A 17,500-nucleotide genomic window follows, 5' to 3' on the forward strand; every position below is an offset into this window, starting at 1 on the left:
CGGTCAGTTCTGTCTCCAGTCCTGTCTTCTACACAAACCGATGGGTGCTGCAACCCAGTCCGATCCTGCCCACCACATACTCGGTCCTCACATAAACCAGTGGGAGCTGCAGCCTAGTCAGAGCAACCTGTAAGAACCCACACCAGGTCCACCAACTGCCATGGTTCCCATGCTTGTCCATATGTACAGCAGACTGGTCCAGTCTGTCCCACATCCCATTCAGCTCTCATACACATCAGTGGCACTGAAGCCTAGTTCAACCCAACCAATCCCACTACTCAGCCCACATACATGCCAGCAGGGGCCACTCTCTGTCTAACCATGCCGGCCCCAGTCCTGGTTTTCTTGCTCACCAGTCAGAGTGGCAACCCAAGAGGGAGGTGCCCACTGTTTCCCTTCTGGGCTCACTCCCAGATCTTGTACTTTCCATGTGGTTCTGCAGTTTAACTTGACAGAATTTGCCCCCTGTACCAGCATCTGCTAGCTGATGCTGCAGCAAAGCCCAAGCAATCCTAACCCACTCGATTTATGCATGCACCAGTAGGAACTGTCAACCCAGCCTGGCTTTCCCCTGATCTAGCTCACATGAGGCCAACAAGTGTTGTAGCCCTGCCCAGCTTGGTCTGCCCCCATCCCAACTCACACTCTCCAGTGGGACTGGTGGTCCAACAGAGGAGCCCACACAGTCCCTCTACCAGGTTTGCCCCCTCCTCCCCTGGGTCTCATCAGGTTGGGTGCTGTGGCTCAAGGCTTCACTAGCAAAACAGATTTCTTGTTTGTACAAATGTTTAATGCAGATAGATCATGGATGGAAAACAAAAGGCAAAGAAGAAGGAGAAAAAAAATGAAAATAGAACAAAGCAAGAAATGGGGGGAGAAAGAGCACAGTTCAACTTGGACTAAAGGTACTATATGCTGCCACTTTATATATATATATATATATATATATATATATATATATATATATATATATAAAATACACACACACAAAACGACGGACAGTTTCAGTTTAAAGCAACGGTTGGCAAGCTACAGAAGATCAACTCAGACTAAGGACTGATTTTATACACTCATGAGCCTAAGACTGGGTTTTACAACTTTTAAAGATGTATGTTGGACAGAGACCACAAGAGGCCTGAGTATTTACTATTTACCCCTTTTCAGAAATAAAAAAATGACACCCACCTTTGGTTTTAAGTGAATAGAGTGAGAAAATTTCAGATGGGGTGGGCCAGGTGGTAGAACAGCAATTTACACAAGAGATTATTTCAAACTGTTTCTGAAACAAGAAAAGATTCAGCAACCGAGGAGAGGTACTATACCAATCCAGCAAGGAGAATCCAGTAATTGCTTGATTAACAAGATGCACTGTTTAATAGTGCACAGTGCAGCTCAACAAGGAAATGCCACAGTCAAGTGCAAGCAGAAAACAGCACTCCTCCATGAGATGCTCCTCATTGCAGTTAAGACTAGGAACTGTAAGAATCACCCATCAGTACTGCCTCCGATGGCATGTGTGGAAAAAAGCTCAGCTCTCTAGAGGCCACAAGTGCTGCTGATCACAATGAAATTCCCAACATTCCAACAATCACCAATATGCTACCTACTGAGTAGCTATAGACACATTTCCTTCATTTAATCCTAAGGACTACGCATTATCAGTAGGAAAATGGAATACGAGAGCTTGAAAGCCAAAGAGAAAAGGAGGCAGTGTTTTCTCTGTTTCATTCAAGAAACATCTCAAATGAGAAGGGATAAGAAAGTTATTTAACAAACGGACATCACCTGATTTTTCTCTAACATGCCAGAAGACCCCTGCCTAAAGGCTTTCTCTCCTGCAGCTCTCTTCTCCAGATAGCCACCCAGTTCAATCCCTCACCTCCAAGTTGCTTCTAGCAAGAAAGGCCAGAAAGTAAATCACTAACCAGCCACATAATAAGTAAGAGGAAAAGCAACTGGGAAAAAAAAAACTGAACGAAGGACTATACTCTTGTAATAATAGGGGGAAAATCAGAAGGGGCTTGGGATCTGGGGAAGGGGCAGGGAAATTCCAGACCCTATGCAACTGTACCATAAAATTTTTAAATACAATAAAACCATAGATTAAATAAATAAATGCAACAGGAGTTGTTTAAAAAAACTGCATGAAAACAAAAAGAAAGGGAGGGAGGGAGGGCGGGCGGGGTGAAAAGCATCACCACATTTTTAGCACTCTATCTGTGAAATTTATTCTGCTTATATAAATTTTAAAAAGTGTAAAATAAAAAGCAAACATGGAAATATGAATCAGAAATAAAGTTAAAACAGAGATGATCAATAAAGTCAAAAGTCAATTATTTAAAAAGACTTTCAAATCAACAAGAGGGGAGCCTTTGAAAATTTCTTTCTGGAAGAACAAGAAAGAATATCTCAAGGGAAAAAATCAAAAATTCAATATTATATAAAAAGTTAAAAACAATTTCACACTAGCAAGTTTAAAAGCCTAGGAAAAAGGAACAACTTTTAAAACATACTAATTGCTGGGTCAGCACAGTGGCATAGAAGGCTAACCCTCTGCTTGCAAGCTCCAGCATCCCATTTGAGCACCTGTTTGTATCCCAGTGGCTCCACTTCCAATTCAGCTCTCTGCTATGGCCCAGGAAATCAGTAGAGGATAGACCAAACCTTTGAACCCCTGCACCCGTGTGGGAGAACCAAAGGGATTTCCTGCTTCCCAGTTTCAGCTCAGCTCAGCTCTAGCCGTTATGGCTTGTGGGAAGTAAGCCAGCAGATGGAAGACCTCTTTCTGTGTCTCTCCTCCCTCCCAGAAAACTGGGTTTCTGCTGCCCATTTGGAAGACGTGGAGTGCATCCCTGGATCTTGGACCAACTGCTACGGGCATTTGAGAAGTGAACGAGTGGATCAGATCTTTCTTTTCCTTTTTCTCATATTAGAAAAAAAAACTGTTTAATATTAACTATTATACTTGACTAAAAAACAGAAAGAGAAGCTAAAAGATAACTACAATCATTAAAAAAATCAAATAAGTCTTTAAGTCCCTTAAAATAACATCAGATTCAAGCTTTTATTCTTCAGTTTTTGCTTTATTTGAAAAGCAGAATTATAGAGAGAAGTGGAGAAAAAAAGATGTTTCCATCCTCTGGTTCAATCCCCAAATGGCTACAACTGGTGGGCTGCGTCAGGCCTAAGCCAGGAGCTAGAAATTTCTTCTGGGTCTCTCCCATGCATAGAGGGACCTAGGAACTTAGGTCATCCTCTGTTGCTTTCCCAGGTGAATTAGCAGGGAAGCTAGTCCGGAAGTAGAACAGTTGGGACATAATCATGTAGGATGCCAGCACAAGCAGCGACTTCATGTGCTGCGCCACAAATTCAGCCAGCTGTGAGACACGGGCATTTTTTTAAAGACAAATCATGAACATTTCAATCACTCATCAGAAGCTAACTTTCTTTTTTTTTTAAGATTTAATTATTTATCTAGTTTGGAAAGTCAGACACACAGAGAGCAGGAGGAGACAGAGAGGAATATCTTCCATCTGTTGATTCATTCCCCAAGTAGCCACAACAGCCACAGCTCAGCCAATCTGAAGCCAGGAGCCCAGAGTCTCTACTGGGTCTCCCACACAGGTGCAGGGTCCCAAGGCTTTGGACCATTCTCGACTGCTTTCCCAGGTCAATTTGACATTAACTGAACTCAATTTCCAGCCCAATTCCCTTCCCCAGAAAAGACATACTTGAATGGACTGGGGAGGCTGAAGTTCTAACTTGCTGCTGAAAATGTTTTTATTTTGTTACCCAGTGATCAAGACATAACTTAGCAAGTGCGTAATTCTAAATGTATATTTTCCCCTTAGAATTTAGTGAGCATTAGTCAATAGTTGCTGTTGAAATCTGAAACCGTCACAAGTCCCGATCCTTTCTGTGTTTGCATTTTTCTCCCATGAAACATGCAGGATCTTCTTTTGGTCCCCAGTATAGTGAAATTTGACAACATTACGCCCTTTCATGATGTTTACTAGCTTGTGTTATGAAAAATTTCCCTTGATGGCTTCCTTTCCTCTCTTTTTCTGTTACTGACATCTCTTTTATTCAGAGGTTGAACATGTTGGACTAGTCTGTACCTTTATGCTTCTCTATTTAAAATTTTTGTTGTTGTTGTACTTTTGGGAGATTTAATGTTATTTTTTACTCCTTGGACATTTTCTTTGTGTGTGTATACTTTTGAATTCCTAAGGGCTCAACTTTATTCTAAGGGTTCATTTAAAAAAAATATCTGAGAGTTAGAAATACATACAGAGAGGGGGAGAGAATCTTCTGTCCAGTGGTTCACTCCCAAATGGCTTGGGGTTGGGCCCAGCGAAGCCTGGAGCTAAAAGCTTCATCTAGGTCTCTTAGGTGGATGAAAGGGGCCCAAGAACTTGGGCCATCTTCTACTGCTTTCCTGGGAGCGTTATCTGGTAACTGATTCGAAGTGAATCAGTTTGGTGACTGAGCTGCAGGTGGCAGCTTAATGTGTTATGCCACCAGGCCAGCCCTAGAGTGCTCATTTTTTTTTTGCTTCCTATTTTTATTTTATGATCTCAGTATCATTTTGTACCTATCTATTCATTATTTGTTGGTATTCTGTCATTAAGAATGAAATCTTCACTGGTTATCAGGGTTTACAAGTTCATCTTCCATTCATTTTCTGTCAGTGAATTATAATTTGTTGTTTTTGTTAACGCTATATGGTTTTTCTTTTTTTTTTTTTTTAAGATTTATTCATTTTTTATTACAGCCAGATATACACAGAGGAGGAGAGACAGAGAGGAAGATCTTCCCTCCGATGATTCACTCCCCAAGTGAGCCGCAACGGGCCGATGCGCGCCGATCCGATGCCGGGAACCTGGAACCTCTTCCGGGTCTCCCACGCAGGTGCAGTGTCCCAATGCATTGGGCCGTCCTCAACTGCTTTCCCAGGCCACAAGCAGGGAGCTGGATGGGAAGTGGGGCTGCTGTGATTAGAACCGGCGCCCATATAGGATCCTGGCGTGTGCAAGGTGAGAACTTTAGCTGGCGCCAGGCCCAGAAGGTAGCTTTCAAATAAAGACTAAAAAGAATATTCCCAATCTCACTTAGAAAAACCATATAGGGCCCGGCGGCGTGGCCTAGCGGCTAAAGTCCTCGCCTTGAAAGCCCCGGGATCCCATATGGGTGCCGGTTCTAATCCCGGCAGGTCCACTTCCCATCCAGCTCCCTGCTTGTGGCCTGGGAAAGTAGTCAAGGATGGTCCAAAGCTTTGTGACCCTGCACCCGTGTGGGAGACCCGGAAGAAACTCCTGGCTCCTGGCTTCGGACTGGCTGAGCTCTGGCCATTGCAGTCATTTGGGGAGTGAATCAATGAATGGCAGATCTTCCTCTCTCTCTCCTCATCTTCATATATCTGATTTTCAAATAAAAATGAAATAAATCCTAAAAAAAAATGTGAACAAGGAGGATTTGGTAGCCTCTGGGCAACCTGCTGGGAGGGTGATGTGTCCTGGCTCCACAGCAAGAGAGGCTCCTGGGTTCAGGACTTCTCTGGCTGTCTCACTCTATGCTTCTCTGCATTTGGTGGGTCATTTGTATCTTTTTCAAACAGTGACAAGAGTAGTGCTTTTTATGAATTCTGTAAGGCACTTCAACAAATTATGACAACCCTAAAACTTGTGGGGCGTTGGAGAGAAGTGAAAGAAGCCTAAGGACCTTATGTCCAGCTGGTTCTAAAGTGGGAGCAGAAAATGAGACTGGCACAAACTCCAAGATTTTAACCTTAATTTTTTGACACCCAGCAGGTATTAGAGAACTGACTGCTGTTAGAAGAGCTACAACACTGAAGGAAAATCCCAGGAGGATAGCAATGGACAAGATGCAGAGGGCAATCTGTGCATAATCAAACAGGTTAACATAGTTGATACCTCCTGCACTGACAGTCATCATTACCAAGGTGCCTTGTCCTGTATCCTCCTAGCCAAAAGACCCAGTTTAAACCTGGCCTGGAGACTTATCTGTACTTGGCTCTCTCTGACCAAAGGTGATAAAGTACCTGCTCTTCTTCCCACATCCTGTGGCCTGAATTCAGCACATTCAATTAGTTGATATACTCCCGAGAGCTGCAGAGAGGCAATGTCAGTATTAAAAGAGAAGATCATTTCTGTCAGTCATCTACACATTGCAAACCTGTCTGATACTTCCCAACTCCATGTCTCTGAGACTCAATGCCATGGCCACTGGATTTTTGAAAAGGGAACCCTGCAAGCTCTTTGGACAGTGCATCTTCTGCAAGCCTTCATTCAATAGTGGCACAATAGTGCTTTTTCTTTTCCAAGGCTAAGTTCACATTTGGCACTAAAAATACGGCAATATTCTACTTGATACCATAGCTGTTAGCCATTAGCTATGTAGACGATTTATAATTAGTAGCCCTTAAATTATACGTATGCATTTCATTTGTTTTTACTTGGTCTTGCTGATTTCTGTATGGGCTTGGTTTTGCTTAAGGTTGAGTATTTCAAGGTAGGTACCAGTGTAAGTCTTTTGTGAATGAGTAGCGGTCAACACTAGGGATTTATTATTCACTTAAAGTTGCTTAAAGGACTTTTTCTTTATTTGAGAGACAAAGAGAGATCTTCCCTCTACTAGTTTACTCCCCAAATGGGTCTCCCACATGAATGATAGGGACCCAAGTGCTTGAATCATCCTAACGTTACTCCTCAGGGTGTGCATTAGCAGGAAGCTGAATCAGAAATTGAGTGGTCAGGACTGGAATCAGACAGTCCGACAGATGATGTGGGTGTCTCAAGTGGTGACTTAAACACTGTGCCATGTACCAACTCCTGTGTATGTTTTATGCAATGTAAATCTTACAATAAAAACTTTAAATAAGGTACAGAACTGTGTGTATAGCATGCTGTCAATCGTCTTCAAAGAGAAAAAAAAAAGGAATACCTGTACGTATTTGCTTGCATAAAATACCACTGAGAGATGGAACAAGAAACAGATCACAGGGCTTGCCTCTAGTGAAGACAATCGAGTGGCTGGAAACAGTGGTGGGAGGGAGACTTTTCACTGTGCAGCCTTCTAAAGCTTTTGAATTCCAAACACTGTGAATTTCAAAAGCATGAATTCACACAGAAATAAATGAATAAATAAAATGACTTATGTGATTTACCTTTGTGATCGTAGCAAATCACAACTCCACACCTTTAAAATAACACTGCTGAGAGAATCAAGTAAAATTTGTACAAAACTCTTCAAGATAATATATCAAATATTGTGCACTTCTGAAAGGTATTATTATTGCTATTATTACTGAAAAACATCCATCCTTTCTCTTTCTTACTCTACTTAGAAATTGACATTTCTTCTCAATACAGTAAGTTTATTTAGAAGTTAGAAAAAACACTGGCTTAAACTAATTCATGCAAAGTTACTCAAGAAATACCTAATCAAACCCACAAGAAAATCAATACTAGTATTACACACACACATTAAATCATCATAACAACCCTCTAAACCACTCTAAGTGAATCTAATGCCCTAGTGTTAACTGCCACTTATTCACAAAAGACCAGTACTGGTACCTACCTTGAAATACCCAACCTTAAGGAAAACCCAACCCATACAGACACCAGCAAGACAAAGTTCCTGGCCTCAGATTTTTTCAAGACTGTGGTGGAGCACAGAGTCCAATCACCTAACTCACACGAGTTGTGGAAGAGAGTAAGGTAGGCTTCCAAGAAGAGGTGGTGACGTCTGACCTAGATCAAGCTTTATCTAGGGCTCCAAGGAGGAGATGAAATTAAACAAGCAGATAGACAGGGTTGGGATTCCAGTAAGAGGGAGTAACAGAGACAGAGTGAACAAGAAAGTGTCAGAGTAACAACACATTTGAAAAGTTGCAAGAAGTTGCAGGAATACTGGAGCTTTGTACTTTAAAAGCAAGCCTCTTGCAGCAGGGATTTAGCCTGGTGATGAACATGCCCATATTCTGCGTTCTAGGCTGGCCTCCAGCAGACCCAGATGGAATTCCAAACTCCCAGGCTTTTACCTCTACACAGATTTGATCACTTAGGCATTTGGGGAGTTAAGCACCAGGTAGGAGAATTCTCATTCTCTCTTTCTTTCTCTCTCTATCTCAAAACAAAACAAAACAAGAAAACATGGAAAAAGAAACCTTCACTGTCAACTGTCAAACATGAAACTTCCTGACAAAGGAACCTGCCTTTGGGTCAGCCCAATGCAGAGGGATGAGCTGCCACTTGGGAAGCATGTACCTGGATTAGCAGGCCATTTAAGTCCCAACTGCTCTGCTTCTGATCCAGCTTTTTGCTAGAGAATCCTGGAAGGCTGATGATTGCTCAAGGGGTTGGGCCCCTACTACCCACATGGGAGGGACGGGTGGAGTTCCAGACTTCTAGCTTCAGCCTGGCCCAGCTCTGGCTGTTGCAAGTGAGCCAGTGGATGCAAAATCTGTCTTTCCCTTCCCCCTCTATCTCTCTTGGTCACCCTTGTCTTTTAAGTAGCTAAAAATTAAGCATCTTTTAAAAAGAATAAAAGGAGCCTGCTACTGCTAACACCTAGATTATACTTCAGATAGAACAATGATTAATCGTTTGTTCCTTGTTTTCGAAAGAAAATAACTGGGAGTTGGCACTGTGACGTACCAGCTAATATAACACTGTAATGCTAGCATCCCAAAGTACGACGCCTACTCCTGAGCTGCACAAATGGCGAGGGTGGGACACTGAAACCCCTTTAACATGGAACCTCAACTGTCCACCTCCAGGTGCACGTGTGAGGTAAGCAGTAATGAAAACAACCATCAGAAACCAGGTACAGCACATGAAACCAGTGTAGACACACAGCAGGCTTCAGCAAGTGAGGGGCAAAAGCCTCCAGAAGCACAAACAAGGTAAACAATCAATGAACAAAACAACCACTGAGCAGACGAGAGAGAAGATACACACAATACATAAAATCAGTGCACCTCAATCAGCAGAAGAACCCATATACTTAACATGTAGAATTTATCCCTGTATGAGATATAGTTCCCCCGAGTGTAATATTTCCTATTCCAGGAAAGCAAATTACAAGCTGGGAGGCATCTATAGTTAGACTCATTGACAAGGCATGTTGGTACACATAGCCGCTAAAAACCTGATAAGGGAAAAGAAAAAAGTATTCGTATTTTTCTTAGTGATTTATTTTTCTTTATTTGAAAGGTACAATTACAGAAAGACAAAGAAACCATCTGCTGGTTAATTTCCCAGATGGCCAAAATTGTTGGAGCTGGGCATCGCTGAAGCCAGGAGATTAGAATTCCATCCAGGTCTCCCACACGGCTGGCAAGGGTCCAAGAACTTGAGCCATCTTTGCTGCATTCCCAGGTGCATTAGCAGTTAGCAGGATTGGAAGCAGGGCAGCTGGGACTTGCTTGCCCTAGCATTCTGAAGTGGGATACTGGCATTGTAGACAGCAGCTTAACTTGCACCAATTGGCCAGTCTCAAAAAATTATACTTTGTACAGATTTATTAATTTACTTGAAAGAAAGAATTACAGACAGAGAACAGAAAGAGAAAGAGACAGAAAGAAAGGTCTTCCATCCAGTGGTCCTCTCCCTAAATGACTGCAACAGCCAGAGCTGGACCAGTCCAAAGAAAGGAGCCAAAAGCTTCTTCCAGGTCTCCACAGTGGGTATAGGGGTCCAAGCACTTGAGCCACCTTCCATTAGGTTCTCAGGCGCATTCTCAGGGAGCTGGACTGGAAGCAGAACAACCAGGGCTCAAACAAGGGCCCAAATGGGATGTCAGGTAGCAGCTTCACCTAGTACCCCACAACACTGCTCCCCAAAATTATTTTTGAAAATCAAATATAAGAACACAAAGCAGATGGAATGGTAAGTGCACTGGTGAAAAAAACCACTCACATCAGTGATCTGAACGAACACCATGTTTGCATCTCATGATGTCCCAAGACCTGTGCTAAAGGATCGCTGTTTAGGAAGCATGTGGTCCCTTCCAAGTTCCCTATTCCCTGTGGGGTCGAGATAAACCTTCCTATCCCACCTCTCAGACAGAAATCACAAGAATTGGGGTAGAGGGAAAGTATCTAAACAAGCTCTGAAAATCCTGACAGTTTACGATACCTAGCTTGAACACTGTACTAAAAACATATTCCATGCTTTTTGTATAAAGAGAATGAAGCATGTAATATATTTTAGCCCATTTCATTTTACATGGCTATGTAAAAAAAAACACTACTCTACAAACAGAAAATTAACTTACATAGTACCAATTTATGCCCTCCTCAAAAATGTCAGATCTTTTAAAAATGTAACTCTTTAGTAAGTAAGAGAAACAGATTTACAGAAAGATTTCAGCTGCTCTTTGGAAACTACATCAGTTATAAAGCATTTCTCCTGACAGGAAAGACATTTCCAAATGAGCAAAGATAAAATATTTCTAAATGAATACTCATACTTGAAAATACAGCAAGAAATATATATGTGACTATTACAGTTACACTCTGGAGTGCTACTTCCAGAGCTCCAGGTCATAATCACCAGCGGATTATGAAGTCAATTTAGTGGGTCACTACCAAAAACATTTTTTAAAGGAGGATGTAAAATATGAGTTTATTGCACTTACTCTACAGAACTGCTTTAACATAACAGGTACCAGTACTGTGCGTGTATGAACAGGAGCGCTGGGTGAGTAATTGGGTGTCTCTCAGGGAATGTAGTCAGAAAGGTCAGAAAATCTCTGGGAAAAAAACCCACTGAAGCAGCCATTTGGTTTCTAGACGGCAACCAAGGACCAACGGAAAGACTTGAAAAGCAGCTGGTGATCAGAGTGACCAGGAGATAAATTAAGGAAGTAAAGAAATCAGCTGTGACCACACTGAAAAAAAAGTAAAGTGATTTCTCAAGGCAATCATCACACAGTAGCAATACTTTAAGTGAGAAAAAATATCAGTAGAATACTTGAAGTGGGAAAAAAGTAACAACACCCCTTTTAATAATGTAAAAACATTATTTACAGAGGCAGGTGTAAGAAAAGCGATGTACTGGGACTTAGGAGAACTGACATCAAACATTCTGACTTTACTCCTCATTGTCATCTGTAAAATGAAAGGATTAGGCAAGAAAATATAGTAATATCCCATTCTTAGCACACTGTTCCTGATGGACTTTACAAAACTTTGGCCATGAACTGAGTACTTGGTTAATAACTGAGAGCTTTCATTTTCAGTAACAGTTTATCCTTTCATATGAAATGTATACAATACCTTAGTAATGAATTTTTATATAAAAATTAAGGTTTTGTTGCTGGCTTATTTCTGTATGTCTGAGGTTTCATACCCAAAAGGTCTTAGGTGACCAGGTAAAAATTCCTTAGACAAGTACCCTGTTGTCTAACTGTAAACAGTATACAGCAAGTGCCTCATGGGCATAAACTCGTATTGGTACCATGGCTCATTTAAAGGTCAAAAATAAGCAAACAATAACAGTGAGATAGGTTTATACTGCTAAAACAGCTTCAATCAACAATAAGCATTGTATAGGCCAAAAGATAAGATATTCTCAAAATTTCCTTTTGTCCCTGTCCACATGGGGATCCACATTGTAACAGACCCTCCCCTGGCCTGTAACCACTTCCTTACACTTGGAGCACACACCTGGAAGAATAGGGTTGCACTCTCTCAGATACACTGACACACTATTCATTTAGTATACATAACAGATTCTCTAATTAAAAAGAAGCTATATATTATTTGACGAGGAAAGCATTCAAATAACGATGCCGTATTTGAGATCACCTCTGGGATTACATGGAATCTTTCTCACTTCTAAGCAAAACACCTGTACCTCTTCCCATTTAAGCATGGAAAATAAAGCAAAGAAATACATCTGAAGAGACGTACCATCACAAGGAATAAAAACAGGTCCAACTAATCAAGCACTGACAGCTTTTTGACTCAGAACACTTACAAAACTATCCCAAGGAAAATTCTTTCTGCCTTTCAAATAAATGAAATTAATTTTAAAATTTTAAGAACTAAATTATCTACACACACACATATACATGCACACATGGTCTCTCATCAGGCGGCATCACAGTACAAGATGAGAGGAAGACATGGCATGATATATCCATTACGTGTTCTTTCTGTAAGTTCGTATGGCCTAGTATCTATCCTCTCTTATTGTAAAGAATGGCCAATATCTACTTTGGAAAACATGTTCTCCAAATCAAATCACTCTGAGTAAAGTAGGTGGACACAGGAAAATGCAAATGATGATATGCAGAAAGAGATTAAATAAATTCAGCTGTTGCAGCAATTTTTACTGAACCTGTCTTTTGACAATTTTATCTACCTCAAAAAAAAAACACAACACATAAACTATCAGGTACTTAAGTCTGCCATTTACTATCCAAAAAGGTGATTTTGTGATGTGATGTTAAAAATGAAGCAATTTTAATTTATAAACCTCACTTGGGGCATTAATTTGGATTAGGTTATATTGTTATTTACTCAAAAAAAAAGGCCCCAATATGCCTTTACAGTCTGAATAACACAGGAACTGGAAAATGAATAAAAAAATCTTTATGAGTAAGGAAGAATACAATTCTCTATAAAATAAATGTTTTAAATATGTGTTAAGACCAACTGAAGACATGGAGAAAATCCATTTATGTTATCAGGTCCTGAAGTCAACAATAAAGCTTTACAATCAAGTACGCAAAACAGCAGCGCCACAGAAAAATAATGAAAGGATAAGACCAGGAACAGAGTATCAGTGGAAGAAAAAAGCAAACATAACCATGTTGATAAATGTCTCTGTTGTTACAATTATATCAAAGAACACCACTTCACGGACAGTGAATGGGAAATTGGACAGACAATGCTGAAAACTCAAGGTTCACCTTAAAAGACTGAACATGAGAGAAAGAAAAAAAAAACTTACCGGCCTCTACAGGTAAAATTGCTATGAATAATGTTTTTAAATAATTACTGAATTTCATAGGCATAAAGACAAAGAGCTCCTATCTGATGGTTTACAGCATAGAGGTCCTAACCGTTGATCTAAACACTGCTCTCTAGAAACAATTTTAAATTACACATTTATGACTGCATCCAAACAAATATTTCTGGATTATTCTTAATATGAAATATATTCTGAAATTTTTTTAAGTATAGCTGCAAGAAAAAAAAAAAAAACAGTTGGGTCTAGCATTGTGACATAACAAGTAAAGCCACTGCCTGCCATCCTGGCATTCCCAATGGCCCAGGAAAAGCAATGGAAGATGATGCAAGTGCTTGAGCTCCTGCCACCCAACTGGTAAACCCGGAAGAAGCTCCTGTCTTCTGCCTGGTCTAGCCCCAGTCACTGCGGCCATCTAAGGAGGTGAACCAACAGATAGAAGATTTCGCTTTCTCTCCTCTTTCTCTCTCTCTCACACTTATAAACAAATAAACAAATCTAAAAAATGATAATAAGCTAGAGCAGACACTGTGGCACAGAAGGTTTCCACCTGCAGCACCAGCATCCTGACTGTTCCACTTCTGATCCAGCTCCCTGCTGATGTCCTAAGAAAGCCATGGGGGATGGCCCAAGGCCTTGAACCTCTGCACCTATGTGGGAGACCTGGAAAAAGCTCCTGGCTCCTAGCTTCAGCCTGGCCCAGCTCCAGTTATTGATGACATCTGCAGAGTGAACCAGTGGATGGAAGATCTCTGTGTCTCCTTCTCTCTTCAACTCTGCCTTTCAAATAAAAATAAAACAAACCTTTAAAAAAAATAATGAAATAAAATAAGCAGTTTAGTACAGAATCAAAGTACAACTGTAAAATAAATTGAAATAAAAGTATAGGCTAATATAATTAATACCTGGTATAAAAACAGAAAATTATCAAGGAGAAAAATGTACAGATAAAACAAACAAAATATATGAATGAAATCGCATTCTAAAACCGTAACATTTACATTGATTTAAACGCCACCGTCATATCAACCAAAGAAAATTCAACGTACTTACACACAAAAAAATACAGAAAGCTCACACTAAAGGTACCAGACTGGGGCAAACGATAGTTTTCTATAGTCTTGTCAATGATGAACCTCTGCACAAGTTTCTGCCTCTCCTTCCATCAACTCACCCAACATTTTCTGCATCTTCATCACATTCGGCTTTGTATTTGCAGGGTCCACACTTGGAGTGTTTTCTGTGAGCTTCTGCCCCAGACCCTTCCTCTTCTGTTAGGAAAGACAAGGGAAATTTGCAACTGAGAATTGGGATTCTGTATCGATCAGCTTCATGTTTTCACTAAGTACCATCAGCTTTCTGGGGAAAACGTACCAAGCTTCCGAAAATAGTCACTTCTACAATCTATTAATGTGAGAATCCAAAAATGCTGCCAATACCGAATACAGCATATTCTTTGAGAAAAATAAGTAATTTTTGCTAGTAAAAATAATGCAATGAACTAAGAACCTTGGAACAGGATGGAATTTTAAACAATTATTTTAAAAATTAATTCTGCCCAAAAGAACTGTAACATTGAGTAAGAGAGAGGAAGAAACAGATTTAATCCTGTGAGTTCCATCTTACTGGAAGAAGCCTGAATAATACCTGTTAGTAAATAGCTCTTTGACTATCACCTTTCCTCACATGGTTTTATACCTGCCTTTCTAATGACATCAAAACAAATTCCAGAGTTAGAGGAAATATTTCTCCCCCAATTTATAAAAAGGGGGCCTCTTATAAAGGACTTACCCCCTCTTTTATACTTGACCACTTAACATAATCAGAAATACCTAAATGCAGAAGTGTATGGGTTTCCCATGATCTATGAGTCAAAAGCAGTATACTTCACAGGTCCCCAGTTTGCACTCCATATCTAGATCTGTGGGTATCAGCTAGACTGGACCTTATTCTAAAAAACTCAACCTGGGTAGGGAGATCATTTCTGGGGCCAATTTAAGGAATTTGTTTATTCAAGGAATTTCCCAATGCTGTCTGGTAAAGACTACTTAGTCACGGGGTGCCAATCAGTGAAGGAGGCAATAGGAACGAAATGCACAGATCTACCACACCTTCGGGGTAATCTATTCTCCAGTCGGCCATTGCTCTAACTCACAGTCTCCCAAACAGATGCCAGGGATCCTAACACTAATTGTGAATAATTGTGGCACCAAAAAAAGCCAGCATTTATAGATGAGTTGAATAAACAACTAAGCCTTTCTAATTCATGCTCCCAAATAAAACTCTATTTACATCCTTAGGAGACTACTAGATTACAAAAGCAAATCACAGCAGTCAACTCTCACAGATTCCTAACTGCATATGTGACCAATGGGGCTAAGCCCCAAAGTCCCTTACATTCCTTTCTAGCTAAGATCCAGAATTTACAATTTGACGCTTCATTTATGATTACAAACTTCTGCTCAAACATATCCATTTAAAACTAGATTCTTTGATGATTTTCTTTTTAGCTGACGTGGTCATCCTTAAACTTCTTCTTTGTGAAAATTCTACTTTCCAGCTGACCTTCAAAGGTGCTTCCAACTCTGAAATTTTTAAATTATACCAAATGCTAGAAGGAGGGTACAGGAGGCTGAGGGTACAGTTTTCTGTGGTGATGATGGGAACGTAACTCTAACTTGCTTTTGTGCAAACGTTTAGTTTTAACAGAATGAGTGTTCTTGGCCACACACTGTTCCTACATCATGTATCCTTTCAATATCTCAAACATTAGATAATCACTAAGAAGCATAGCTTCATTAGGTCATGAAATAGATTAGTCATTATCAACTCTGATCATCTACACGTTGCCATAAGCTAATATCAGATTAAATTTTTTTAACTATCAAAAATAACTCTCAGATTTGTACAGCAAAAAATTTTTTTTTTAATAAAGCAGGAAATTTTTACAGATTTAAAGAATTCTGGAGTTCTTCAACCTTGTACCTTGAAATTTTTACACAATGAAAACATTGAAAGGAAGGGATGGGGAGAGTTACAAATACTCTAGTTCAAACTAAAATCAGTTTGGAGATGAACCTAAGGAGAAGTCATCTGGTGTAACCTCAATTAAAAAGGAGCTACATTTTCCCCTTACTTTGAGAATAAACCTTTAGTGAAAGATGTCTAAAAACAAAGAACACCTCAGACAGACAAGCTAGGGATGACGGCTACGCAGTGATGAATATGCCATTCTGTGAATATACTTAACTTATTGATTGTACACAATCTCAAAATTGTTTTTAAAAAAAGTGGGAAAAAGACCTTTAATATTTAAAACTTACCTCCTTCTCCAGATCCTGAGCCATTATCTGAGAAGAAAAACAACAAATATGAATATTTCCCCTGGAAAAACTTCACCTTCTCAAATAGTAAAATTCATATAAAAAATAAAGCTATAATATACATCATCATTATAGATTTTTCCTCATAACTTTAATATCTACTTGCTTATTCATATAAACTATTTCATTATAGCTTTTTTGAAATTTATATTACTTAGATTCATAATCACCTATAACTCAAACAACTTTGTAGTCTAGTCAAGAAATATCCAGGAAGCTTGTGGAGTAAAGACCAATAAATATTATAAATGGCTAAGTAAAAAGAATTTATTTTAACTCCCTCATTTAAAAGGTAAAAGAAAATTTTAATTTTATTCAAGAGTTAGAGGAATAATGATTAAGCTGCTTTCATTACAAAGTCAGAAAAGGAGCTTTGAGTCTTACATTAAAATCTTCTTTATAAAATCTGATAAAGATCAAAGACCAAAAGGTAAGAAAGCCCCAAGGTTTTGGTAGGAAAAGAACCTCAGATTGGAGTTTCTCACATTACTAATGAAATTAACTTCCCAGAAGAAATCAAATCAGAAGGAATCTCATAAAGGAGTTGGCCTAAAATGTAATGAACGTAAAACATTTATTTTACAATTCTAAAAGCATCATAGCACAAAATATGTTGAAAACACAGTAATGCTACAATATCATCAGGATGGAGCAGGTGGGAAAATAAGAAAGGCAGACAGGCCAGGGGAAGGACCTGACACATCATCCAGCTCTTTCCTCATCTGGAGCACCTACTCCAGTTCTTCAGGTTCTCCAGTGTAGAGCTCTACACGCAACTATGCTGCTCCTTTCCCACCAGATTCCTTCAGACAATGAACAAATTCATAGTTTCAGTAGAAACAGGAACTACTACAAAAAAAAGATATGCATATTGCATGTAGCAGCAACTACAAACTCTTCATAGACTTTTATGAGAACCCTAAAATCGTATTCAATTTTGATTAACCATAAAATGACATTTTCACTGATAATGGAAAAAAACAGTGTGAAGCGGCAGGGAAAAGCAGCAAGCAAAGCACTCAATATACACCAAATTTTTCTTAGGAAAACATTCCTCCCTTCCATCCCACATATACTAAGTACATATTATGTGCCAGGCACTACGGTAAACGC

The 17,500-nt window shown here is 39.7% G+C and overlaps 1 protein-coding gene across 1 annotated transcript in view; it reads right to left on the bottom strand.

Annotated features, from left to right (window-relative positions):
* Window positions 1-17,500, bottom strand: part of TMEFF1 (transmembrane protein with EGF like and two follistatin like domains 1) — an 84,247-nt gene that overhangs the window by 28,178 nt on the left and 38,569 nt on the right. The window contains exons 4-5 of the mRNA XM_004580951.3: window positions 16,328-16,354; window positions 14,179-14,275 (exon numbers count right to left, since the gene is read on the bottom strand). Of these exons, the coding sequence (XP_004581008.1) occupies window positions 14,179-14,275; window positions 16,328-16,354 (124 nt within the window). The remainder of the gene's footprint in view (window positions 1-14,178; window positions 14,276-16,327; window positions 16,355-17,500) is intronic.

Source organism: Ochotona princeps, chromosome 14 (assembly GCF_030435755.1).
Source record: "Ochotona princeps isolate mOchPri1 chromosome 14, mOchPri1.hap1, whole genome shotgun sequence".
In the NCBI taxonomy this organism is placed as follows: Eukaryota; Metazoa; Chordata; class Mammalia; order Lagomorpha; family Ochotonidae; genus Ochotona; species Ochotona princeps.